The 24,983-nt window shown below is 47.9% G+C and overlaps 1 protein-coding gene across 1 annotated transcript; it reads right to left on the reverse strand.

The window, feature by feature from the left end:
- Positions 1 to 7,330: 7,330 nt before the first annotated feature.
- On the reverse strand, positions 7,331 to 23,816 carry NEURL3 (neuralized E3 ubiquitin protein ligase 3). Its single transcript, XM_063139164.1, has 4 exons — positions 23,700 to 23,816; positions 12,364 to 12,864; positions 10,735 to 10,803; positions 7,331 to 8,212 (listed from the first exon to the last, which is right to left on the reverse strand). Exons 1-4 carry the CDS (start codon positions 23,725 to 23,727, stop codon positions 7,941 to 7,943), a joined length of 870 nt encoding a protein of 289 aa, XP_062995234.1. The 5' UTR covers positions 23,728 to 23,816; the 3' UTR covers positions 7,331 to 7,940.
- Between the last annotated feature and the right edge of the window lie 1,167 nt (positions 23,817 to 24,983).

The following is a 24,983-nucleotide window of genomic DNA, read 5'->3' on the forward strand; positions in this document are numbered from 1 at the left end:
CGCTCAGGGCAGGCGAAGCTCCCTCAACCAAGTTGCTGCCTGGTGGGTTCTTCCAGCCAACACCTTGATCAGGGTCTAGCTTCTCTCCATTTTTATAGGTAAAAATCTTTACCTATAAAGCAGGTAGTATGTGTGTGCAATGTATGTCCGGAAATGTTTACCCACTTCCAGTTAAGTTGGAAACTTGTAATTTGGCATGCTGATCGGTCTGGCTGTACAATGTACCAAAATAATAATAAAAAAACAGAATTTTGGGTTTTAAGTGTTTTTACATTATTTAATAAAAACCAAGGCTTATACCTACAACTCCCAGCATGCCTTGGGTGGGAGGCCAGACTTACTGGCCCTTGGCAGCCGTTGTGAGTGCATGGGTGGGCTGCTGCTGTGTGTCTTTCACAACCCCAACTCCTAAGGTTGATCTTGAGCCGTCAACCCAATTCCTCGTAAACGGAAACAATGGGCTGCATCCATTCGCAGTGCCTCCTCCTGCCCTCTGTGGTTTTAAAATCGGAACTAGATAACAATAGCGTGACTTTGAGGGGCCAAACATGCTCAAAGGCTCTCCGTCTTGATATCGCTGTCTTCTCAGAATCTGGAGGAAGCAAGCGCACAGCCTTTGCTCGAGGGAGGGAGGGAGGGGAGGCACTCTGTGCATGCCCAGAAACAGACCTGACGAAGGGGTGGGGGAGTGCCCAGCAGTACAGGCTCCTGATGGAGCACTTGGTGGGTGAGACGCGCAGGCCCAGGCAGGCCCAGCAGGATTGGCTGGCGCTGGGCATGACCACTACCAGGCGCTGACCTCCCCTCCTTGACACTTTTATCGAGGAGCGGCATCAGCAACAAGAAGAGGGAACCGCCTATCAGCAGGTGCAGGCACTTGTGGGCCACTAAAGGCATGCTGGGAGGTGTAGCGTTGGCCCGTAGAGGCCTGATTTTAAATAAAGTCTGGGTTAGCAAACCAGGCCCCTCGCCCTCAATCCTAACTCCGTTCCCACTTTCCTGACCTCTCACTGTCTGTCCTCCTTTCCCCAGCTGCCCCTCACATCGCCCACCATTCCATTCTAGCCTCAGCTATCAGTCATTTGTCCGCCCACTCTTCTCTTTCAATGGTAAAGTCAGGCTTTTACATAAAAATCATAAACTTTATTCAGTAATTCCTGCATCTCTCTTGGAATGTTGTGGTTTAGCTATGACGGGGCTGGGGGGGTGGGTGGGGGTAAGCAGCATAAAAAATCTCAAGTCAAAAGACCTTGGGAAAAGAAATATTCACTTGGCACTGGAAAGCCATTAATGCAATTACTAGGCAAGCCTGCCTGGGAAAAAGAAATCCATCAGCAGGGTGCCACAACTAAGAAGGCCCGCGCTCCAGCTGTCTCCCACCTGGCCACCCTCGGAGGCTTCCTGGCACCCGCCAAGAGCACCGAACAGAAGGTGGTCAAGCAGGCCATGGAGAGCTGTGTCGGGGGTGAGAGAGAGAGAAAGAAATTTAATTTGTTTTAAAGTTACCTCAGGCCTAACGCTGGCCTACCTTGTGGGGTTGTTGTGGGGGTGAGAGGGGCGGAAAATAAAAATTTAATTCGTTTAAGTTAGCTCACAGGCCTAGCAGTGGCCTACTACTTTAAGATAATTACCTCACAGACATATATCTTAGGGGGCCTGAGCAATGCCGAATACTGTATTTCTTCAATACTAAGACACACTTCCCCCCCCATATAAACATCTCTAAAAACGGGGTGCGTCTTAGAATCGCGGGTGTGTCTTAGGGTTTTTTTTTCTGTTGGTGGTACTGAAATTAGAGTGTGTCTTACAATCGAAGAAATAGTATATCAGCTAGGTATAATACTATACACTGGCCCATACCCAAAGTTCTCTAGGTGGTTCACAAAGATTAAAAAGCATTAAAAATACATTATACAAACTCAACAACCATTTCCCTAAGAACATAAACGGACAGCTGACATATGGACAACATATATCTAAAAACATTTTTTTAAAAAACCAGTTCTCCACCCCAAGAAAGCTACCTGGATCCAGGTGAGGCTGAAAGGAGCAAAGCCAGGTTCCCAGCTGGAGGAACCCTTTGGCCAGAGGCAGAAGAGCATCCGGGGGGGCATGGGACACACCCGTGGCCGTTGCTCACTCCCAAATAGTTTCCCACCCCGGAAGTATAAGAAAAATAAGTTGTGCAACTCTGGTGACCTTAGCACAGTATTCAACCTGCTGAACTAGACATGCTGGCTGAAGGGCGCTGGGAATTGCAGATCACACATCTGCAGGGCGCCATGTTGGGGAAGACGACCTCGGTGTATGGGTTTATCTACATTTGGGTCTTGTTTTTCTCCGTAGTGACTCACTTTTGCTCTGATTAGCGTTCTCGGAGTCTTACAAAGAGCTGATTTCTGTGTCACAGCTATGATAATCTGATCGCATTGTGCCTGTTCACAGCCCTTTTGCCTAATAATTCTACCCGCAAAGGGGTTTTCCCCACCTTTATCTCATCTGCTGTAGTTAAAATCGATGCTTCCTGTTATGCCTCTTGGACTCGGGACTGAACAATGTTCAACTCTTGTGACTGTAATTAAGGCTATAATAATTCTTCACGGGAGGATGTGCTTTAATGTGTCATTACTGCTTGTTCTTTGTATTTCTGACTCTGTAGAATCATTACTGCAAAAGCAGATTGTGTTAACTTTGAGCTATGTGGAAGCAGGGGAAAAAATGGGCCAAAGCCAGGGTGATGGTGGGGAGGGAGGAGAGGGGAGTGGAAATTTTCCATTCATTTTGGTACTTGGCTGCATTCGAATGCAATTGTCATGAGTAAGGTTCAATGTGATCATCCTACTGTCCTAGGGAAAAAAAATTCCATCAGTCTTTGTGATCTCATTTTAAATGGTTTGCTCATCATGCTTTCTGCTTATCTTGGTACTGCATCTCGTAAGCTTTACAAGACCTTGGGTGGTTCATGGTTTTCCTTTAGAGCCGGAGGCCTATTTGGCAAATCCCAGTGATTTCCAGGACTGATTATCATGGCTACTGCAAGCAGGAAGGAAATTTTAAGTGATGGCACGAAATAAAGACAATGTCAAAATAAAAGCGTAACTATTACCTGGGGAATGTGAGATCACGAATGATCAACACAATTGCCCATGTCCGGTTTGCTCAAGCCAAATCTAACTTTTTCCAGATTTATATATGGTTTAATAGTCATTATGGTTTATTAGTTATTGTAAATCGCTCAGAGAGCTTCAGCTATTGGGTGGTATAAAAATGTAATAAATAAATAAATAAATAAATAAATAAATAAAAAGCAAGTTCTTTGGCAAGTTTTTGTGAGCCTTATTGAAATGAGCAGGATGTAAACAACAGCACAGTAAACTCTTTTGCATAGCTCCTATTCGTTTCAGGAAAAGTTTTTGGGCCTTGGGTGCATCAGACGAATTCTCCCACCTGCAGCTTCACCTTGCCTTCGCCCTGCTGCCTGGCCCTCAAAGGTGCATTCAGGAAGAGGTCAGACAGCTGTATTATACTACAACTTCCATCATCCCCAGAGGGACCTGTAGCTCCAGGTCCGGGAAGGCTCTACTGAAAGATTTTCAGACGTGCTGCTGCCACCATTGTGATGAACGGGCTACCATTAGTAATGAGGCCTGATTGCTTTCGTTTGGGCCTTGTTTTTTCATCTTTTACTCTGCTTAGTTTTATATAAGTATTTTAACAATATTAGCTTCCTCTTTTTTATTTTATTTTGTTTGCAAGATTTAGATGCCACTCAATATTTAATAAAATTCCTGAGTGTTGAACAATAAAAAAGGACAAAATCAAAATACAGAACTGAAATCTTTCAATTCAAATTATACCAATAAAATTAATATTTTAGTTATGGAGCGGTATATAAATATTATAAATAAATAATAAAACTGGTCAGTTAGGGAAAGCATATTTCTCTACCTTTCCTTTTCATCAAACCCAGGTGAGGCAGTGGCTGTTCTGAACCAGTGCCTGGGCACGGTAATGGACTGGATGAGGGCTAATAAACTGAAACTCCAGACAAGCCGGAGGTACTGTTAGCGGGTGGTTCATCTGTCCAGCAAGGTGATGTTTGCCCTCTCCTGGACGGGGTTGCACTCTCCCTAAAGGATTGGGTCCGTAGTTTGGGGGTGCTCTTGGATCCAGAACTGTCACTTGAGGCACAGGTGAACTCAGTGGCAAAGAGAACCTTTTATCAGCTTAGGCTGATATACCAACTGCGCCCTTATCTGGACAGAGATAGCCTAGCTACAGTGATCCATGCTCTGATAACCTCTCGTTTGGATTACTGCAATGCGTTATACGTGGGGCTGCCTTTGAAAACGGTCCGGAAACTTCAACTGGTACAAAACAGGGCAGTATGTTTACTAACAGGGGCTGGCCAACGAGACCACATCACGCCAGTCCTTTTCCAGTCATGGACAGTGTGATGTGGCTTTAAAAAAAAGCGAATGGGCTGCATTAATAGTGGCATAGCTTCTAAATCGTGCAAGATACTAGTTCCCCTCTATTTGGCATTGGTTAGGCCTTATCTTGAGTATTGCATCCAGTTCTGGGTACCACACTTCAAGAAGGATGCAGACAAGCTGGAGGGCGTTCAGAGGAGGGCATCAAGGATGATCAGGGTGTGGAAACAAAGCCCTATGAAGAGAGACTGAAAGAACTGGGCAATGTGGGCATGTTTAGCCTGGAGAAGAGAAGATTGAGGGGAGACATGATGGCACTCTTCAAATACTTGAAAGGTTGTCACACAGAGGAGGGCCAGGATCTCTTCTCGATCCTCCCAGAGTGCAGGACACAGAATAATGGGCTCAAGTGACAGGAAGCCAGATTCCGGCTGGACATCAGGAAAAACTTCCTGACTGTTAGAGCAGTATGACAATGGAATCAATAACCTAGGGAGGTTGTGTGCTCTCCCATGCTAGAGACATTCAAGAGGTAGCTGGACAACCATCTGTCAGGGATGCTTTAAGGTGGCTTCCTGCAATCAGCAGGGGGTTGGACTCGATGGCCTTATAGGCCCCTTCCAACTCTACAATTGTATGAGTCTATGGCCCTTTCCCAGAAGGGATAGATGAAACATTGGAGGCTTTCTACTTCAGAAAAAAAAAGGTTGTGTGTGCATGGGATAATAGAAGTGCTTAAAATGAATTTTGCAGAGAGAGGATAGAGGACTGTTCTCCCTGTCCCCAACAGTTTCCCCATTATACTAAAAGTCTGGATCACACAATAAACTTGGGTAGGAGATTTTGTGGTTTTTAAATATTTTATTTTAATGTACACTACAACAAAACAACAGAGACCACCAGAATCAGCTAAATAGTAACAGCTAAAATTAAGAATTAAAAAAATAAATGATTCATTGTAACTGAATACATTGATTTCCTGTTTACTAAAGGCAAGTTTCATCAATATGATACAAAAAAAGCAATTAAAATAAGATTAAGAACATTACAGGGAATGTAGGATTGTCAGTGTTTTTGCTGGTCCTGGGCTTCCACATTTAAGAGCACACTGACGCAGAAATTCAGCAGTTAAAGTCTCACCCATTATTTCTTTTCAAGTTAGTAAATGAAACTTCACCTGCAGTCATACTGCTGTTAAAAGCACAAAAGCAGGCCCAGAAAAAAGAGTTGGCAGCCTATAGGCACAGCCATTGTTGCTGTGGTCATTTTCGCTGAGGTAGCCTGTTGCAGCAAAAGCAAGGAATAGTCTTGTGCCACTGGCAATATTCAAAAGCCCAGTGGGGAAATATTTCAGCCTCCGCGGACACGCTGTCGCCGGCCATGATGGAACAAAAACCGATTTCAGCACAAAATAGCTGAACTACAGTTCATCCAGGATTTTCCGCTCTCAAACAAGGCCAATCAGTTAAACAGCCCACGGATGCAAGGATGGCTGAGTTATTACCCAGTCAGGGTTTTGTGAACGGGCACCGTTACGGTAATAAAGTGATCACTCCTGCATTTCGTTTCCTCCTGACCTCTTTGTTGAATTCCATCCCACTCAACAAGATAACGTTTCACAGCTGATAAACTAGACTGCAGGCCACAAAAGTTTGTGCCACATAACTCTATCTCCATCTGTCTACCTATCTTTCTATCCACATACTAACATAAAGCCAATGTCGCCACGGGCACTGAGTGGCACTGCTCCTTCCACACTTTTCTGCCCCTCAATCCCTTCACCACAGAAGGGGCTCTTGAATAATGCAAAAATGCAAATGTGTCTCATGCATAGTGAATCCTCCCCTCTAAAATGTGCATGTGGCCCGGCCCCTCCTCTCCCTCACACCCCCCAATTGCCCCCTCTCTGTCTCCTTCCCCCTCTCCGCTGATGGTGGCAGACTAACCATGCAGCTACGGCCAGGGACCGCCTTTGTGCCACATTGATTGGCTCAGCAGGGTTGTCCACTGGCAGAGGGGATGCCCTGCCCATTTGATGCGGAGAAAATTAATTGCTATTAAAGCTCAAGCTTTGAACTCCTTTGAAATTTTCCGCATTTCTACACTGCTTAAGCTTCAGCTTAAAACAAAAACGAGCAAAATCGGTCTGGTAGATCTTGAGTAATAAGCCTTACACCACTATATACAATATCTATCTATCTATCTATCTATCTATCTATCTATCTATCTATCTATCTATCTATCTTAAGGTGACATAAGACTCTTTATTCTCAACATGGTGCGTTAAACCTCAACCCCTGCTGAGATTGAACTCGTTTGACTGATCTTCCTGACTGTTAGAGCAGTACGACAATGGAATCAGTGACCTAGGGAAGTTGTGGGCCCTCCCACACTAGAGGCCTTCAAGAGGCAGCTGGACAACCATCTGTCAGGGATGCTTTAGGGTGGATTCCTGCATTGAGCAGGGGGTTGGACTCGATGGCCTTGTAGGCCCCTTCCAACTCTGCTATTCTATGATTCTATGATCTCATCCCAGCAAATGACAGGAAATCATCTGCCTGTCTCCTGACTTGGACGGCTGGGTTTCGGGACTCTTCCTGCAAGGGGATTTCCCGTTCCACAGAATAGCAGGAAGGACCGCAGGTTTCTTGTGCCTTTGGGTCCGAGGCTTAGGAGAATTCCGAGGTTTTGTTGTTCTCCTGCTAAAGTCATTTCTTATGCTTATTCCTATTGCCCCCTCCCCTCCTGATTTCCCCCCTCCTGGGTTTCAATTGTTCTTTCCCTTAATAAATGTATTTATTTACAGGGCTGTTCTCCCACCCACCCCACCCCACCCCACCCCAAAGGAAAGGCTACCTCTGTTCTGCCCTGCCTATTTGGACGGTGACTCTCTCGAAGGACAACTTCACAAATAAGCCAAGCCTTGCTTCCCCTACCTTGTTTCAGTCCTAATATTGAATATTGATGTTTTTTTTATTTGTCACGTTTATATCCCTCCTGCCTTCCCTGGAGCCCAAGGCAGTCTACCTGATCCTCCTCCATTTTATCCTCACAACAGCAACCCTGTGAGGTGGATTAGGTTAAGAATCAGTCACTGGCCTGAAGTCACCCAGTGAGCTTCATGGCCGAGTGGGACTAGAACCCAGATCTCCCGAGTCCCAGTGCAACACCCTAACCACTGCACCACACTGGCTCTCAAGTGGCTCTTCTAGAAGTTGCCCTTCTAGCTCCACCACCCTGATGCTCTGCTTTGAAAAAGTCTCTTTTTATGAAGTGGAGAGTTTTACATGCTTCTCCCCGCTCTCATTTCCTGGAGGCTGATTTCCTGGGAGGCTGGCCCTAGGAGATCTCTCGCAACCAGCCCGTTTCGTTCACTCTCAGTACACGCAGAGCCCTTTGTAGCTTGCATCGCCTTGAAGTCCGCTCTGCTTCCTCCAGCTTTCTGGTTGCTGCGTGTTCCTGTCAAGATCAGCTCCTTTCCAGAGCATCAGGAGGGGCTGCGCTTTGTCACCGAGGGAGCTGGATATGTTTTCCATCTTCCAACCAGACGTCCGGGCTCTCTCTCTCAGCCAAAACCGAGATGTGAAGGAGTCTCTTCACCTTCTGCCGACACAACGGGCATCTGCCGCTGGTCTTGAGTATCTTCAAGGAGCAGCAGGAGCAGAAGCTGGCATGAGAGCACGGAAGCATCATCGTGTTGGCCTTGTAGCCAAAGCATATAGCACAGTCGTCACCGGTGCGTTCCTCAGGCAGGTTCTGCAAATGCTGGCAGGGGGACTCTGGAGGGGCAGAAATATTACGCATGAAAGGTGCAGAAATAAGCGACATCAGACCAAAGACTTCTCCATCACCATCTCATGACTCCTTCGTAGGCCAGGGCTCAGGAATAGTGATACAAAAGAGAGGATAGGTGGGGAGTGGAGCCTGGGGGCTTCGATGTCAGTGGGGCAGTGAATCCGCTCCGGGTTTCAGCCAGAACCAGAGTCTAGAGGAGCTATCCAAGGTTCTGGATAGCTCCTTTAGACTCTGATTGGTTCTGGCTGAAACCCGGAGCGGATTCACCACCCCACTGACATCAGAGCCATCAGCCTCCATTGTGGGTGAGCTCAACCCCAATTCTCCATCTGACTGGAAGTTCTAAGGGTAGACTTTAAAGCAGTGGTTCCCAAAGTGGGCGGTACTGCCCCCTTGGGGGCGGTGAGATTGCATAAGGGGGCGTTAAGAGGCAAAGGGGCAGCAGGGTGGCGCTAAGAGGCAAAGAGGTGGCAGGAGGGCACTCGAGGTGGTATTTTCCGAGAAGCGCCTCTCCAGAAGGTCTTAAAACCCAGGGACATTTTTATGGGAGAAGGTAGTTTGGTCCCAAGCCATATAGGGGAAGAATCCCCACATGTATTAATACTGTTTAAGAAGAGTCCTTTTAACGGTGAATTGAGACGTTTCAAAAGCACCAAAACGCTAATGAAGAGCCATACCCTGCTTGGTGTGCCCTGCCACGCCGGCTGCAAAACAGAGGCGTTCGCTCTCTTTTCCCTCCCTCCCTCGGCAAGCCTGAGGCAGGTGCTTCCCATTTAAAGGGGCCGTACGCAGGGGGCACTGGGCATGAGTTTGTGGGACCAAGGGGGTGGTTACCTGAAAAAGTTTGGGAACCATTGCTTTAGAGCAACCTTCCCCAATCCAGTGCTCTCCAGATGTTTTGGATTGCAACTCCAATCCCTCGCAGCTAACGCTGCTCTTTTGTAATGTTTTTTGTGAACCGCCCAAGGAGCTTTGGCTGTTGGGCGGTATAAAAATGCAATAAATAATAATAATAATAATAATAATAATAATAATAATAATAATAATAGCGGGAGACAATCATGGAGCCTTGGTGATGGCTGTCTATTTAGAAAAACCGCAAGCCACCTCCGAAATCAACACAACTTCTACGCTACCTTTGCTCCTTCCACTATTCCCAGCCGTGAAGGACTATTAAGCCTCTTCCCGTCTCTCATCAGCTGCCAGGTTCTGTAACATCGTGGGGACAAGCCCATGCACAGTGCTCGGGGTTCGTAGCTCAGTGCTAGAGCACATGCTCAGTGCTACTGGTGGAGCACGAGACAAGCTGGAGCTCAGCGGTAGAGGTCCCAGGTTCAATTATTATTATTATTATTTATTTATTTATTTATTTATTTATATAGCACCATCAATGTACATGGTGCTGTACAGAGTAAAACAGTAAATAGCAGGACCCTGCCGCATAGGCTTACATTCTAATAAAACCATAATAAAGAGAATGCAAAGAGGCACGGGGTAGGGTAAACAGGCACTGGGTAGAGTAAAACTAACAGTATAAAGTCAGAACAAAATCAAGTTTTAAAAGCTTTAGGAAAAAGAAAAGTTTTTAGCTGAGCTTTAAAAGCTGCGGTTGAACTTGTAGTTCTCAAATGTTCTGGAAGAGCGTTCCAGAGTGTTCAATCTCCGGCAACTCCAGGTGGGGCTGGGAAAAAGTCCTGCCTGATGCCCTGGGGGGCTGCTGCCAGTCCGTGTTGACAATACTAGATGGACCCAGGGTCTGATTCACTATAAGGCATATTCCGATGTTTGTAAAGCAGCCACAATATATACTATTGCTTAAGGACTAGCAAAATGGCAGTCATAATTTTTAAATGTTGCGAACTGCCCAGAGAGCTTTGGCTATGGGGCAGTATAAAAATGAAAGAAAGAAAGAAAGAAAGAAAGAAAGAAAGAAAGAAAGACGATTGATGGTGCAGGGAGCTGGAAGGAGAGCTTGGGCTCATCTACACCAAGCAGGATATTCCACTGTGAAAGGGGTATGAAAGCGGTATATAAAAGGCAGGAGCCACACAACTGCTTTATAGTGGCACTGAAGTGCACTGACAACTGTTGGGGCCCATTGACACATCTCCACCAAGCAGGACATAGCACTATGAAAGTGGTACGAAAGCAGTCTATGGTCGGTGTCAATGGGCCCTAACAGGTGTCAGTGCACTTCTATACCGCTATAAAGCCGTCGTGTGGCTCCTGCCTTTTATATACCGCTTTCATAACGGAATATCTGCTTGGTGTAGATGAGCCCCTTGTATTTTGCAAAGATATACAAGGATGTTGCAATGGTGTGCTCTGCACATAGAAGATGCACCCACACCTGTGCTTTGCAGATACACTCGCATGCACACACACGCACACTCGCGCCAGTGTCAGGGGTGGCGGGGAGTTTTGGTTTGCACTCCGTACAGCAACATCTTCTAGGGCTTTACTCTTCCCTATAGAAGTGAATGGCAACTGTACTGTAGGTACTTACCGCTCCGCAAATCTAGTGTCCACATCAGCAGGTGGAGCTTGTCAGCATTTGTGGAGAGGCTCGTGGGATCTGGAGTGGGGACAAGCGAGAGTTCAGGATACCACATCTCAACAATCTTAATAGCCTGAAAGGGCCATTTTGCCCGTTGAACACCAGCAACCCCCAATGTGCCAGTAGTTGTACACTCACGACGGAGCGGTAGACCATTTAGCTCCCTGATGAACAGAACTGTGCGATCCCTCCCATTGGCAAGCCTGGACTTGCTGCATCCATGCTTTAGGTCAGGGGTAGGCAACATGGCGCCCATGGGCACCATGGTGCCCCCCTTTCTTGGTGCCCACCGTGGTGCCCTACTTCTCCCAGAGTTTCTTTTTAAAATTAAGAAATGTTCTTATCAGCAGCTGGGATTGCTTCAAAGCAAAGTGAGGGCCTCTAGTTTATTTATTTATTTATTTAGAGTATTTTTATCCCGCACCTCAGCCAAAAGGCTCTCAGAGCGGCTTACAATGTATCAATAAAGAAGACAGTCCCTACCCTCAGGCTTACATTCTAAAAAAAGACATGACGCACAAGGAAAAGTGTATGGGGAGGGAAGAGGGAGAAAATGAATGCCTCAGGGCCACACGTGGGTCTCAGAGACATACTTAGGAAATGATGATGGTGGACAGCAGAAAAAATATGCCTTCCTCTGCAATGCACCCCACCGTCAAGAAAAAGGTGGCGAGAAAGAAAAAAAGCAACTGCTGTCAGAGGTCTCTGCCTTGCACTCAGTCTTTGGGCAGGCTCCTTGTCCTTTGTGACTAGCCACGCCTCCCAGGGCAGCCATTTTGTGGTGGTGCCCAGGACAGTTTCTCAAATTGCCAAATGTACCTACAGGCCCCCAAAGATTCCATACCTCTGCTTCAGATTTTGAGATGACCCCTTGAAAAATGTAATGTATGAACTTGACCCTCCATCTAGATGGCCTGGCGCTGAGCAGAAGCTGTGTTGAGGGAGGGAGCTGGGGCAGCCCCTTGAGCCTACTATGACAGAGGCAGGATCCAGCTCTGAACAGCTTCTCTGAGTTGGGTTGGTCTCCCAGGGCAGACAGACCCCTGACCAGAAGAACATAAGAAGAGCCCTGCTGGATGCGACTGAGGCTCCATCTAGTCCAGCACTCTGTTCACACAGTGGCCAACCAGCTGTCAACTAGGGACCCACAAGCAGGACATGGTGCAGCAGCACCCTCCCGCCCAAGTTCCCCAGCAGCTGGTGCACAAATCATACTGCCCAGATACTGGAGGTAGCACAGAGCCATCAGGACTAGTAGCCATTGATAGCCTTCTCCTCCAGGAATTTATCCACCCACACCCTTTTAAAGCCATCCAAATTGGTGGCCATCACTACATTTGTGGAAGTGAATTCCATAGTTGAAGTATGTGCTGTGTGAAGAAGTATTTCCTTTTATTTGTCCTGAATCTCCCATCGATCAGCTTCCTGGGTTGACCCCATTGGATTCTAGTATTATGAGAGAGGAAGAAAAAGGTCTCCCTATCCACATTCTGAAAAAAGCTGGCCAGGAATCCCCCCACCCCCCAAAGCCTCACGTTGCACCAGCAAATAGGCCAGTTTGATGCGTCAGTTGCTTACCCAGGAGCTGGACTGCTTTGGTCCTTCCATAGATGTCCACAATGGCCCAGAGTGGCGATGTGACTGAGACACCATCTAAAAGCAAGGAACCTTCCGACTCCTGGTTGATGCTGCAGAAAACGCAGCCTTGGCTGTCCACCCAGAAGCTGACGACGGTGCCTTCTGCTCCGTACTCGTCCGGTAAGACCCCAGCACGACTCTTCCCTCGTATGATCAGGTTTGGGCAAGCATACGGAGGCAGCTCGCTGGGGTCAATGAGGGAAGGGTCCTCCCAGGTGAAGCCCACCCGCAAGCCACCGTGCCAGTTGCCTTCTTCCTTTAAGATTTTCATGGTCACCTTCTCATAGGGCTCAATGGGCCGGTTGGAGAAGACGATGCCATCATGGAAAGTGGCCACTCTGCTGGCGATGCAGTGAGACTCGTCCAGAATGATCTGGGACCCTTTGATGTAAGGGTGGAAGAACAGGGGCCCGTAGGGTGGTTCGCTAGCGTCATCTGGGCCTGAGGGAGAAACAAGACCCACCATGAATAATATAAATGGTGAAGGAGAAGAAGGTGGAGCTCAGCGTGCAACCCCCTCCTCACAAAAGCCCCTCGAGTCGCTTCCTTCATATCGATTCAGAAAAGTGTTGTTCATGCCTACAATTAAAAGGGCTGGAAACTTCCTTTTAAAGAAGGAGATAGAAAGCTGTGATTCTCAGGATGCTGAAGTCTATATCTAATGGTACACGGTCCTTGCTTGTTCTGTTGGGGAGGAACCAACCCCTGTTGCTCAGGAACCCACAAAATATGGGATCACCACCACTAGATGTAGCTGTTAGCAGCACTCAGCGTTGTGAGACTACTAATGTAGGGTGGGCAGGAAAGGAGGACAGGGCTCCTGTATCTTTTACAGTTGTAGAGAAAAGGGAATTTCTGCAGGTGTCACTTGTATGCATGCAGCACCTCCTGAAAGGCCCTCTTCATCACAACAGTTAAAGCTGCAGGAGCCCTGCCCCTTTTTGTATCTGGTCACTCTACTAGAGTCCTCCTTTTCATATGGTCACCCTATTGATTTGGTTTACTTTGCATGGATCACGCCCTAGACGACTCCCCCTGAATACAAAAATGAAAGTAGCTGGACCATGAGAATCGACAGTGATACGCACCAAACGAGGTGCTTATCTTTTCCATTTTTATCTGGGTGTTTGCACTTTCCGATGGAGTGGTCAAAACAACTAGACATACCGTTTACAAAAGACAGAAAGAAAAACTTCCTTGTACGTATTGCAGTTTTATGTACAGGGTATAAGAACATAAATATTTCAGATTTGTTACACTAAATTCAACTGTGCCAAAGTATATCAGTTGCAAAAAACGGAGTCGTTATATCTGCTACGATTGGACTCCATACCTCTCAGGTTAATGTTCTGCATTTAACCTAAAATATTTAGGAAACTGTCAGCAAGCCAAAAAACAAATCCTCCCATAATTTTTATAACCCTTCTTGTTTTGATGTAACAGTACATTCCACGATCCAGCAAAGCTCACTCTCATGGAAATTTGCAGCGCCAGTCCTACGCCTCAGAAGTAAATGCCATTGAGTTCAATGGGGTTTACTACCAGGTAAAGCCATCTAATCAATTTAGTGCCAATTCATACAATATTTCAGGGATTCCATATTGTACAACGTAAGCATAGCAATAGATCTCACAGTAATTGTATGCTTAATATTTCTGCTAGAACTTCAACTACCATTCCCACTCCACACCCCAAATTACTAGTTTATAGCAAAATTAGCATTTTTTCATCCAATTTGTACATATCTGCTCATGTCCAGCAGAGCCGGTGCCAGACTATTTTGTGCCCTAGGCAAGGTGAACTACTTTCCCCACCACCACCACCCAAAAAATGCCAACTTTGATTTTTAAGAACAGATGTTTCCTGGAAAAAATAAGAAGCACAAAACTTGAAACCGTTAAATTTATTTTAAAGTGCAAGAAATACGTCATGCCAATTATAGCAAACAAATTGGAAAGGAACGTCTATGGGTCTAAAATGCATTATTTAATAGGAATATCACCTCCAAATCATCCCCAGCTCACACACGTGTGCACACACACACACTCAGCATCACTCGCTCCAAACAAACACACACATGGACACATGCATTCACTCAAGGACCCCATGCACCCCATTCACGTTCCGGAAGTCCAAACGTGGAGCCGCCCACCCCCCACCCCAGCGTCCCTGGCTTCGCTTCGGCGGGCGAGACCGTGCCTCACGCCCGTCCAGCCAAAGCGAAGCCAGGGACGCTGGGGTGGGGGGGCGGCTCCACGAAGTCCGAACGTGGAGCTGCCGCCCCCACCCTAGCGTCCCTGGCTTTGCTTCGGCTGGATGGGCGCTGGGCACCATCTCACCTGCCCAGGCCCAGTTGAATCCTCGGGCCGGCTCACAGCCAAAGCGCGTGAGTGCTGCACTGCGCCCAGCACCCCTCTTAGCTTGGCGCTCTAGGCGGCCGCCTGAGTGGTCTCTATGGTAGCACCGGCCTTGATGTCCAGGGCTTCCTTTCATGGCTACTCTGTAGCAATTTCCAGTGTGTCCCAACTCACCAACTGTGAACGGGAATCCCTTTTAAAACATTTTTTTAAAAAAGAGGCCAAACTTCTTCGGGGGTTCTCCCATTGTAGATCTGGCTCCCGTTTCCTTATAGACGGTTTGTGACATTTACATTCAATTTCTAACATCTAAGAACTCAAATAAGGATTGTGCTGGAGGGCAGGACTTCCCTTTGCAGCCTGGCAGTGGACCATGTAAAATTAATGATGATGATGATGATGATGATGATGATGATGATGATGAAATAAAACTGAAACCAGGAGGTGCAGGGAGGCTGGGGAGCAGCAAATGCAGGTGCTCATGTTGTAGACCCCAGGCTTAAGTTCCCTCTGCATACAGTTTCTGGCTCTGGGCCTGCAATGCTGGGCTAGATAGACGAATGTTGCAGCTTCCAAATTGCATGAGGTACTGGTTATTATTATTATTATTATTATATTTATTTGTATCCCGCCTTTTGCCCAATGCTGGGCCTCAAGGCGGCCTTACAAAGTTTAAAATATACATGGGGGGGGGGGAGGGAAACAAAACCATAAACAATTAAAAAAAAATACACAACAAAATTATAAAACATTAACATAGATGGAGGGCTGGATTACTCTCCAAAGGCCTGCTTGAACAAGAAAGTTTTAGCCTGCTTCCGAAAGCCCATCAAGGAGGGAGCCAGCCTAGCTTCCCCAGGAAGAGAGTTCCAGAGCACCGGAGCAGCCAACGAGAAGGCCCTCTCCCATGTTCCCACCAAGCGTGCCTGTGAAGAAGGTGGGACTAAAAGAAGGGCCTCTCCAGAAGATCTCAAAGTACGGGCAGGCTCATAGGGGAGAATACGTTCTTTCAAATAACCTGGACCCGAACCATATAGAGCTTTATAGGTCAAAACCAGCACTTTGAATTGTGCCCGGAAACAGACTGGAAGCCAGTGGATTCGGCCCTGGTTAGGCCTCATCTTGAGTATTGCATCCAGTTCTGGGCACCACACTTCAAGAAGGACGCAGACAAGCTGGAGGGGGTTCAGAGGAAGGCAACCAGGATGATCAGGGGTCTGGAAACAAAGCCCTATGAGGAGAGACTGTGGGCATATTTATCCTTGAGAAGACTGAGGGGAGGCTTGAAAGTTTGTCACACAGAGGAAGGCCAAGATCTCTTTTGATCATGCCAGAATGCAGGACACGGAATAAGGGGCTCAAGTTACAGGAAGCCAGATTCCAGCTGGACACCAAGAAAACTTCCTCTTAGAGCAGTACAACAATGGAACCAGTTCCGTAGGGAGGTGGTGGGCTCTCCCACACTAGAGGCCTTCAAGAGGCAGCTGGACAGCCCTCTGTCAGGAATGCTTTAAAGTGGATTCCTGCATTGAGCAGGGGGTTGGACTCGATGGCCTTGTAGGCCCCTTTCAGCATAAGGCAGCTTCCCCAATCCCCCATGACTGTCCAGAGGGCTGTACAAGCCACCCAAGTGGTCCATTTAGAGGTGAGCCAATTGTTTCAGGGATGCCCGTGAAGCCATTTGTGGTCACAGGAACATAGGAAGACCCTTGGTCCACCTAGCCCAGTATTGTCAACACTGACTGGCAGCAGCTCTCCAGTTTTCAGGCAGGAGTTTTTCCTGCCTCACCTGGAGATGCTGAGTGTCAGACCCGGCACTTTCTGCATCCAAAGCAGGGGCTCTACCATGCAGCCTCCGGGTCCAGGAGGACGTGTTCTGGGACTGCAGGAGATGCCGTGGACCTCACTGGGCGCAATCCCAGAGTCACTCTAAGACTTTGGCCCGATCTACACCAAGCAGGATATAACACTTTAAAAACGTTATGAAAATGGTATATGGAATGTGTCCTGGGCCTGAACAGTTGTCATAACCATAATAAACAGTTATAAGCAGTAGTGTAGATCCTGCCCTGGTGTGGGATCTTGGGGCATTTAGCACCGTCCCACGACCAGGCTGCCGCGGCTGCTGGGGCCAGCCAAAGGCCTTGCACCTGCACAAGCCAGAAGCGTTGCGTTGCCTCTGCCGGTGGCAAAGATTTCCTCACCGGTTGGCAAGATTCCTTGGGAGCTTTATTTCAGTTAATAATTCCAAATAGATAAGGGGGAGTTAATATGCATGGGAAAAGAGCCTTGGGTGGGATTGTAAATAATGAACACCAACCCAATAAACACTGAATTAACTCTGGAAGGAGATTCGCTCCAAGGAGTTGCAAAACCAAGTTTGCTCTTGGCTGCAATCAATATTTGAGTTGGAGCCAGGCGTGGATGTGGAGGGCCCTCACGTGGCGTGGCTTCCACTTTCGTTTCAATTAAAACCATTGAAGAAAAGGAAAACAAAAGCAAATAAATGCTTGCTCTCCTCCAATCTCTCGCATTCCCCTCTTTAAGACTCAGTCCGGCGACACTAGAGAGGCGGGGCAGGGGAAATGCCCCACAGAGGAAACTAGCATGTCAGAAAGAGGCTGGAATCCTCCTCCCCGGATCTAGCTTTCCGTGTGCAGAGAAGCACGGGCAGCTTCCCCTTGTAATCTGAAGCTGCTGCAGAGTTCAGGAACATCTTTCTCCCAGTCGTTATTTGTGTAGACTGAAGAAGAAAGAGCTGTGGACAGCACAGGCTGGTGGCTCCGATGTCCGCTCTGGGTTTCATCCAGAACCAGTCAGAACTCTAAAGGAGATCGCAGTTTGGAGAGTTCCTTCAGAGTTCTGGCTGAGATCTAGAGCACATTCACTGCTCCACTGACTTCAGAACCTCCTGTGCCTGTGCTTGGGGTTCTTGCTTTCCTCTCTCCGGTATCTCCTGGCTGGGAAAGCAGGATCCAGTCCAATTGTCCACAGCCCCTTCAGGGACTGAGATGTCAAGATGAAATAAAGAGAGCTAAAGAATGCTTCACAATGTGCTATGCACTATTTGGCCAAAGAAGACAGCCTTTGGGTCCATTTGTAACAGTGGCAAATTGTGGGCTAATTAACCCACAATTTACTGGGTTATGTACCACTGTCATTTTGAATATGCACCTTCTGATTGGCCTGAAGACAGGCTAACTATGGTTTGTTTAACCCACGATTAACCAAAGTCTGGGTTCGCATGCCACAAAATAACCTTCAATTGGGGTATTCAAAGTGGTGGTGGTGGCACATGGCCCTTGCAAAACGTGGGTTAATTAATCAGTTCATAACTTGCTGCTGTTACATGCAAACTTGGGTCTTTGTTTCATTCCACCAACCCACTCCCACACCCTGGAAGTAATTTAAGGAGTTGACGGTTATTTTATTGTTATTTAAAGAGTTGACGGTTATTTTATTGTCATTTAAAGAGTCGACAGTTACTTTATTGCAGTAGCTGTTTATTCTTATAGTAGGTCCTAAAAAAGTCTGGCTTATCAATGCGGCCAATATGTTATCGACGCTGCAAAAGATAACTCAGCAGCTGCTGCCAGGGTTTGCAACGGCAGGCTATGAATTCCAACGTGCCTTTGTGGTTAGAGGAGGAGGGGTCACAGCCCAGTGGCAGAGCACCTGCTTTACACTTGCAGTCACCGTAGACCAGTTTTCCCCAAACCTGGGGGGCTCCAGATGTCTTGGACTGCAGTGCCCATCATTCCTAACCATTGGCCATACTGGCTAGGAAGAATAGAGGTTCCATACCAACAGCTTACAGAAGGTTTCTGGAGACAATTCCAGGCTAGATGGAGAATTAAATAGTCCAATCTAGCATAAAGCAAATTTAATGCTGTGTGCCTGCTAGGGACGAGCTGCATCCATCCACCACAGTGCAGAGAATTATATTCTAGAGTTGGGGTGGGCAGAAAGCAGATCTGGATTTACTGGTAGATATTTGGGTGTTTTTGCATTCAATCAACAGGAATTCCTGACTCCCAATTGCTGAACAGTGGCAGCAACAAAATTATATCCACTCCCCTCCACTCCCCTAAACTATGTTGCTGAAATGAATAAAGTTTGGGGAAAAGCCACACGTGGTCTGGCCTGTATTCATTTATTATTTATTTATTTATTTATTTATTTATTTATTACATTTCTATACCGCCCAATAGCTGAAGCTCTCTGGGTGGTTCACAGAAATTAAAAGCATTCAAAGTATAAAACAACAGTATAAAACCATACCATAAAATACAATATAAAAGTTCAACCAGATAAAAACAGCAGCAATGCAAAATTACAAGCTGTGTTCTCTTCTGCTACTCCCAAACAAATTCCTGCGCTCAGAATTCCTGGGCTTCAAGTGTTGCGTCTTTTGCATCAGGCTCTAGTTGGTGGATCTTGGGGGTTTTGGTCAAAAAACAAAGTTGATCCCAGAACCTCTAGCATAGGGTGACCATATTTGGGAAACCAAAAAAGAGGACACCTAGTGTGTGTGTGGGGAAGCAGCTTTCTGAGTCCTGCAGAAAGTACGTTATTCCCCCGCCACCTTAAAGAACCCAATTGGAGTGGAGGGGAAAGGATTTCATTCTGCACCACCACCATCCACTCCAATTGGGGCCTTTTCTATAACGTCCACGAATGACCCACTTTCCCCTTTAAGACCTCAATTGGAGCTCGGGGTGGGGGAATGATGTGCCTCAAGAAAGCATGTCACTCCCTCCTGCCATGCTAATGGCAGCCTTAAAGAGGAAGGTGTGTCATTCCAGGACATTATTGAAAATTATAGAAAATCCCCCCTGACACCATGGAAAGAACAAAAACCAGGACAAATCCAGGGAAATCCTGACAGTTGGTCACCCTACTCTAGCAGCAATACACACATGCATATTCCCCGAAGGCCAAAGCAGGAAGAGCGATTTGCTAGGCAGAGGAACTGTCCCGGTGAAGAAGGCACAATTGGAGCAGATGGAGGCCTTAGCGGCACAGAGCTGGAAACAGGACACCCTGGAATTTCCCTGGGGAAGGGGGACAGCAAGGGTCGGAGAGAGCTGAAGGGAACTTCCCTCTTCCAGCTGAAATGATGGGGTGGGAAATGGAAGAGCCTCGGAAGCCCTTCTTCTTCTTCTTCTTCTTCTGAAACTGAGCTCAGTTCTTTGAGCATCATCAGGCAAGGGGTTTATTGCACCCTCCTTACTGGCCCCTCATGGATTTTCACGGGCCCTTTTCACGATGCCAACCAGCTCCTTCTGCTTGTTTTTCCATCACACACACAAAAATAAGACCCAGAAAATCCGATTCTTTTGGCTGTGATGAAACTTGCCACCATTTCCTGCTCTGTGCAGGAGAAACAGTGTGATAAAAACACCCACTGAATGGGCCACGTGATTGTTGCTTGCTGTGGGACAGGAGCAGGAGGCAAAGCGATGGTAGGGAAACATGACAACCCCGCCCCCCGCCCCCGCCCGGGTCTGATGCATGTCTTTCTCTTGCCCATGAAGGAACGCAAGTGGTCCTCAGTGGAGGTTGGTGGTTCTCATGTCAGTGGGGTGGTAAATCTGCTCCAGGTTTCAGCCAGAACGCCACAGGAGCTATCCTTTAGAGTTCTGACTGAAACCTGGAACGGATTCACTTCTCCACAGATATCAGAGCCTCCAGCCTCCACTGGGGGTTGCCTTCCCTCTGCCAGGGTCCTTATCTGCTCTCTCTCACACTTTTCAGTCATTCAGGAAAGACGTGGGAAAGACGCAGCGAAGCAGCGCCTAGTATGGATCTGGCTTTCCTTTTCATGTTCATTCCATGTGCGTCACATGGATCCAGCCTGACAAGGAAGGCCAGTGGGATTGCTTGGAGGTCAAGTGGCGACGGAAGACCACCTCATGCTGGAGGGAAGGTCCCATCCAGAGACTTCTGGGCTAAAACAGAGCCGCCTGCTCTTAGCTGCTCCCAACCTTCCCCGACCAGGTGACTGACAGATGCGTTGGGCTGCAAATGCCATCATGGCTGTTGGGAGAGGTGGGGGTTGCAGTCAAACACATCTCTCAGGCATCAGGTTGGGTAGGACTATAGAATCATAGAATGATAGAACAGGAGAGTTGGAAGGGGCTTATAAGGCCATCTAGCCCAACCCCCTGTTCAGTGTAGGAATCCACCTTAAAGCATACCTGACAGAGGGCTGTTTAGCTCATCTTGAATGCCTCTAGTGTGGGAGAGCCCACCACCTCCTTAGGTAACTGGTTCCATTGCCGTACTGCTCTAACAATCAGGAAGTTTTTCCTGACATCCAGCCGAATTCTAGTTTCCCGTAACTTGAGCCCATTATTCCATGTCCTGCACTCTGGGAGGATCGAGGAGAGATCCTGGCCCTCCTCTGTGTGACAACCTTTTAAGTCTTGGAAGAGTGCTCTCATGTCTCCCCTCAATCTTCTCTTCTCCAGGCTCAACTTGCCCAGTTCTTTCAATCTCTCCTCATAGGGCTTTGTTTCCAGACCCCCCATGCTACACTTATGTTCACCACAGGGGGAGGCAGACTTCAGGCTTGTAGGATGGACTTTGAGCTTTTTAAAAATCATTATCATTCTGGGACCCCAAAATTCAGCAACCAGAGCCTTGTACCAAAAGCACACTCTTCAAATTAAAGAATCCTGAGCCCAGGGATTTGTTTTCAGTAGCAGAGCAGAATGGATCTTACAGTCCTTTCGGACAAAAATCCACTACTGGTAACCCCGAGTTTTCTTCCTTTTAGAAGTATAATTTACGGCAAATGAAGGGAGTCATTTTTTGCTGTGGTTGTTAAATGCCGTGGAGGCTGCTGGCTCCGATGTCGGTGGGGCAGTGAGGCTCTTTGGACAGCTCCATTAGAGTTCTGTCTGGTTCTGACTGAAACACAAAGCGGGCATCCTTTAAAGTTACCTTGGATGGCTCCTCTACAGCTCTGAATGGTCCTGACTGAAACCCGGAGCGGATTCACTGCCCCACTGACCTTGGAGCCACCAGCCTCCCCTGCCTACTTCATGTGTTCCTGTTCCTTGCTCAGGCGATAAGCTTCCATGGGGCTCTACTCTGTGGAGATGCAGACAGTGGAGCTTGATAGTTAAATGGCTGAGATTCTGAAATCCTTGCTGCAATCTAGTGCACATCAGCCAGAGATCTGCCAGACCTACCTTCTGTGTTATGCCAGACCCAAAGAGTTTCACGTAGAAAATAAACAAAGCTTTGTCGGCCATTCAAAGAGAAGAGATCAGTGGAGGAGTGGACGGGTGCCGGGCGGCCCTGTCCTTTACTGAATAGAAAAGGCTGCCTGGAAATTTTTGAATCACAGCAAGGGTTCCGGCAATACACCGCAACCTCTTAACACACCCACACGTCATCGTTGCAACGCACGATAAGTCGTGGGTGGGGACCACGTGGCCCTCCAGTTGTTGTTGGACTGCATCTCCCACTATCCTTCACTGTATGGGCTGGGGCTAATGGGAGTTGGAGTCAGGCCCTGGCCAAGGTCTCGCGCCACTTGAGGTGAGAATACACCCCCCCTCCGTCCTGCCATCTGTGGGGCTCTTGTGAGAGCTCAGTCGGCCATTGCCCCATGACTGTTTCTTCCAGCTGTGGCAGCAGCACAAAGTCAAGGGGCTGAGGGACGTGATGTGTGGGAAACAGAGGGCCGGGGTGGGGGGCTGCTCCACAGAGCCCCGCCAGTCGCTCTCTTGCTGCCGCAAATGCCACGGTGCGAGAGGAGCCGGGAGTGGCGTGCCTCCACCTGTGTCATGAGAGGGCCGGCCCTGGCTGCAGCCTGCCAGCCGCTGGAGGTCCACACCACGGTTCCCACCTCTGGGCTAAAGAGCACTGACGCCCGCCAGATCAACGGAGGCTAGCAGTGGCCAGGCAGCTGTTGCCAACATCTGGTGTCTGGAGAGGCTCTGTTTCAGCCTTCCCTAATCTGTTGCCCTCCAGATGTGTTGGGACTTCATTTCCCATCATCCCCAGCTCTTGGTCATGCTGCCTGGGGAAGGCTGCTCTATTTAGCTAGCATGCTTCATAGCCTTGGATGGACTGTGAATCTATCTTATCCTCTGTACATGGGGTCGGTGGGTGGGCTTAAGCTGCCCTTGTGCTCCAATGCCCTTTTGCGCCAGCCAGCATGGGCAATAGCCAAGGATGCTGGGAGCTGGAGTCCCAACAACAACAGGCCACCGATTGCCTAATCCTGGTGTGTACAAACACAGAAATCACCTTGTAGGGACAAGCCAAGTTCCACGCAGCCCAGCATTCAATGCCAACGCCTCTGGGGAGCTCAACATGGAGGGTATGAAGGCAACCGACCTCCCCCTGGTGTTGCGCCCCCCCCGGCCAACATCTGGAATTCAGTGGTAGACTACCTTCAAACACAGAGGCTCCACTTTAACTATCATTGGCTAGTATTCCTCGATAGACCTTCTCTCCCCGCTCCTCCTTTAAATCTGCCCAGTCTTGCCTTACATTCTGTGAGTGTGGCGGTTAATTCCAAATGTTAATTGTGCACTGCTGCAGTTCACCAGTGCTGAGGGAAAGGCACTCTGGGCATGCTCAGAGATACACTTGTTCACATTTCACTTTAGCGCTGCTCCCTGGAAACCAAGCGACCCGTTCCAGGGCTCTTTCCTGGCACACAACCCGAGCCCTCAGACAAGGCCTTTCAGCAGAGGTTTTGTGGCTCAGCAGCCCTCCTGGGAAACAGAAGCAGCCCTTCAGTCCCCTTCCATGATACCAGCCCGAAGCCTGGCTGCACCTTGCCGCACCTGGCCTTGGCTGTCAAGCCGGCTGCCTCCGCCCGCCCCCCCACAACCGCCCTCACGTGCATTGGCATTTTCAGCCAGAAATCTTCCTGAAACCTCCCAGCCTTCTTACCATCCGAGGGGCAAAGGCAGGCACCCATCGCTTGCCAGGGGGCTGCTGGTCGGCTCCTGCTCTGCCCTTCCTTAAACCAGGCCAAAGAATTCCGTGTCTCTCTCTCTCTCTCGGGCAGCTGAGCAGCCCCTGTGTTGCCAGGCCAAGCAGAGGAAGCACTTTTTATACCGCTGCCTGGTTAAACATTAATCACCGGCCCGGTGTGTGTGTGTGTGTGTGTGTGTGCGTGCGCGCGCATTGTTTGATTTTTTTAATTGTCACAAGACACAGCTTTTTGTGTGTGTGTTCGGGGATTTCCAATACGTTTAGTTATATTTATATTATGTGTAATATGAGCCAGTGGCTGCACCCCCTGCAGAAATATTGCTGGATCCTGGCTGCCTGCCTAAGTTAACAACGCATCACGGCCAAGTCCTCCTCCTCCTCCTCCTCCTCCTCCTCGCCTCTCTGGTCTTTCCACCCTGCCTGCCTTTGATACGGTTCTATTTCAATTCAGCTCAATTAAATTGCAATTCTAGTCTATTCCATGTTAATTTCAATTACAATGGCAATTGCTATTGCAATTACTATTCTATTTATTTATTCTATTTTTATACTACCCAGTAACTGAGGCTCCCTGGGCAGTTCCCAATTAAAACCATGAGATACAACCTGACAAGACACTATATAAAACTTGTAAAAGTTGAAAAGTACCACGTAAAACTGAAATAAAACCCAGCAGCACTTACAGCCCAAGGAAAGGCTGTGTGGAAAGATATGTTTTTGGGAGGCATTTAAAGGATACTACATTTTCCATCTCCCAAACCGCATGCAGGAGGGTTTTCCAGACGGTAGGTGCCCCTACAGAGAAGGCCCGTCATCAAGGTTCTTCATGGTGACATTCCATTCATTTATGGAATGGACAACTAGACCTTGTCTGGAGATTGTAAATGTCATCTGGGTGTATATAAGGGAAGGCTGTCTGCTGGGCAAGCTGGTCCCAAGTTGTTTAGGGCTTTATAGGATAATAACACAACCTTGTACGTGTTCTCAGTAGCTAATAGGCAGCTGGTGCAGTTCTTTTAACACAGATGTTATGTGAACATGAACCACACACAAGGGCAGCCCCATACAGAGTCCATTGCAGTAGTCTAATTGTGACTATTCTATTCTATTCTTTCAAGGCTTCTCCTCACCTCTCCTGTCTTTTTTCCCCGCCTGCCATTGCTGCAATTTGCTTTCAATGTACATTTGCTGGTTTTCAGGATCAAACTGTAACCTCACGTACCATTTCCGCCAGCCTTC

The sequence above is a fragment of the Elgaria multicarinata genome, chromosome 12, assembly GCF_023053635.1.
Source record: "Elgaria multicarinata webbii isolate HBS135686 ecotype San Diego chromosome 12, rElgMul1.1.pri, whole genome shotgun sequence".
Lineage (NCBI taxonomy): Eukaryota > Metazoa > Chordata > Lepidosauria > Squamata > Anguidae > Elgaria > Elgaria multicarinata.

Excerpts from the sequence above, each read along its gene's own strand:
- NEURL3 (XM_063139164.1), bottom strand. The coding sequence starts at position 23,727 with ATGGGTGCCTGCCTTTGCCCCTCGGATG. Across the intron at positions 12,865-23,699 it reads CTGCCTTTGCCCCTCGGATG|GCCCAGATGACGCTAGCGAA; the intron begins GTAAGAAGGCTG and ends TTTCTCCCTCAG. Across the intron at positions 8,213-10,734 it reads GACACTAGATTTGCGGAGCG|AGTCCCCCTGCCAGCATTTG; the intron begins GTAAGTACCTAC and ends CTGCCCCTCCAG.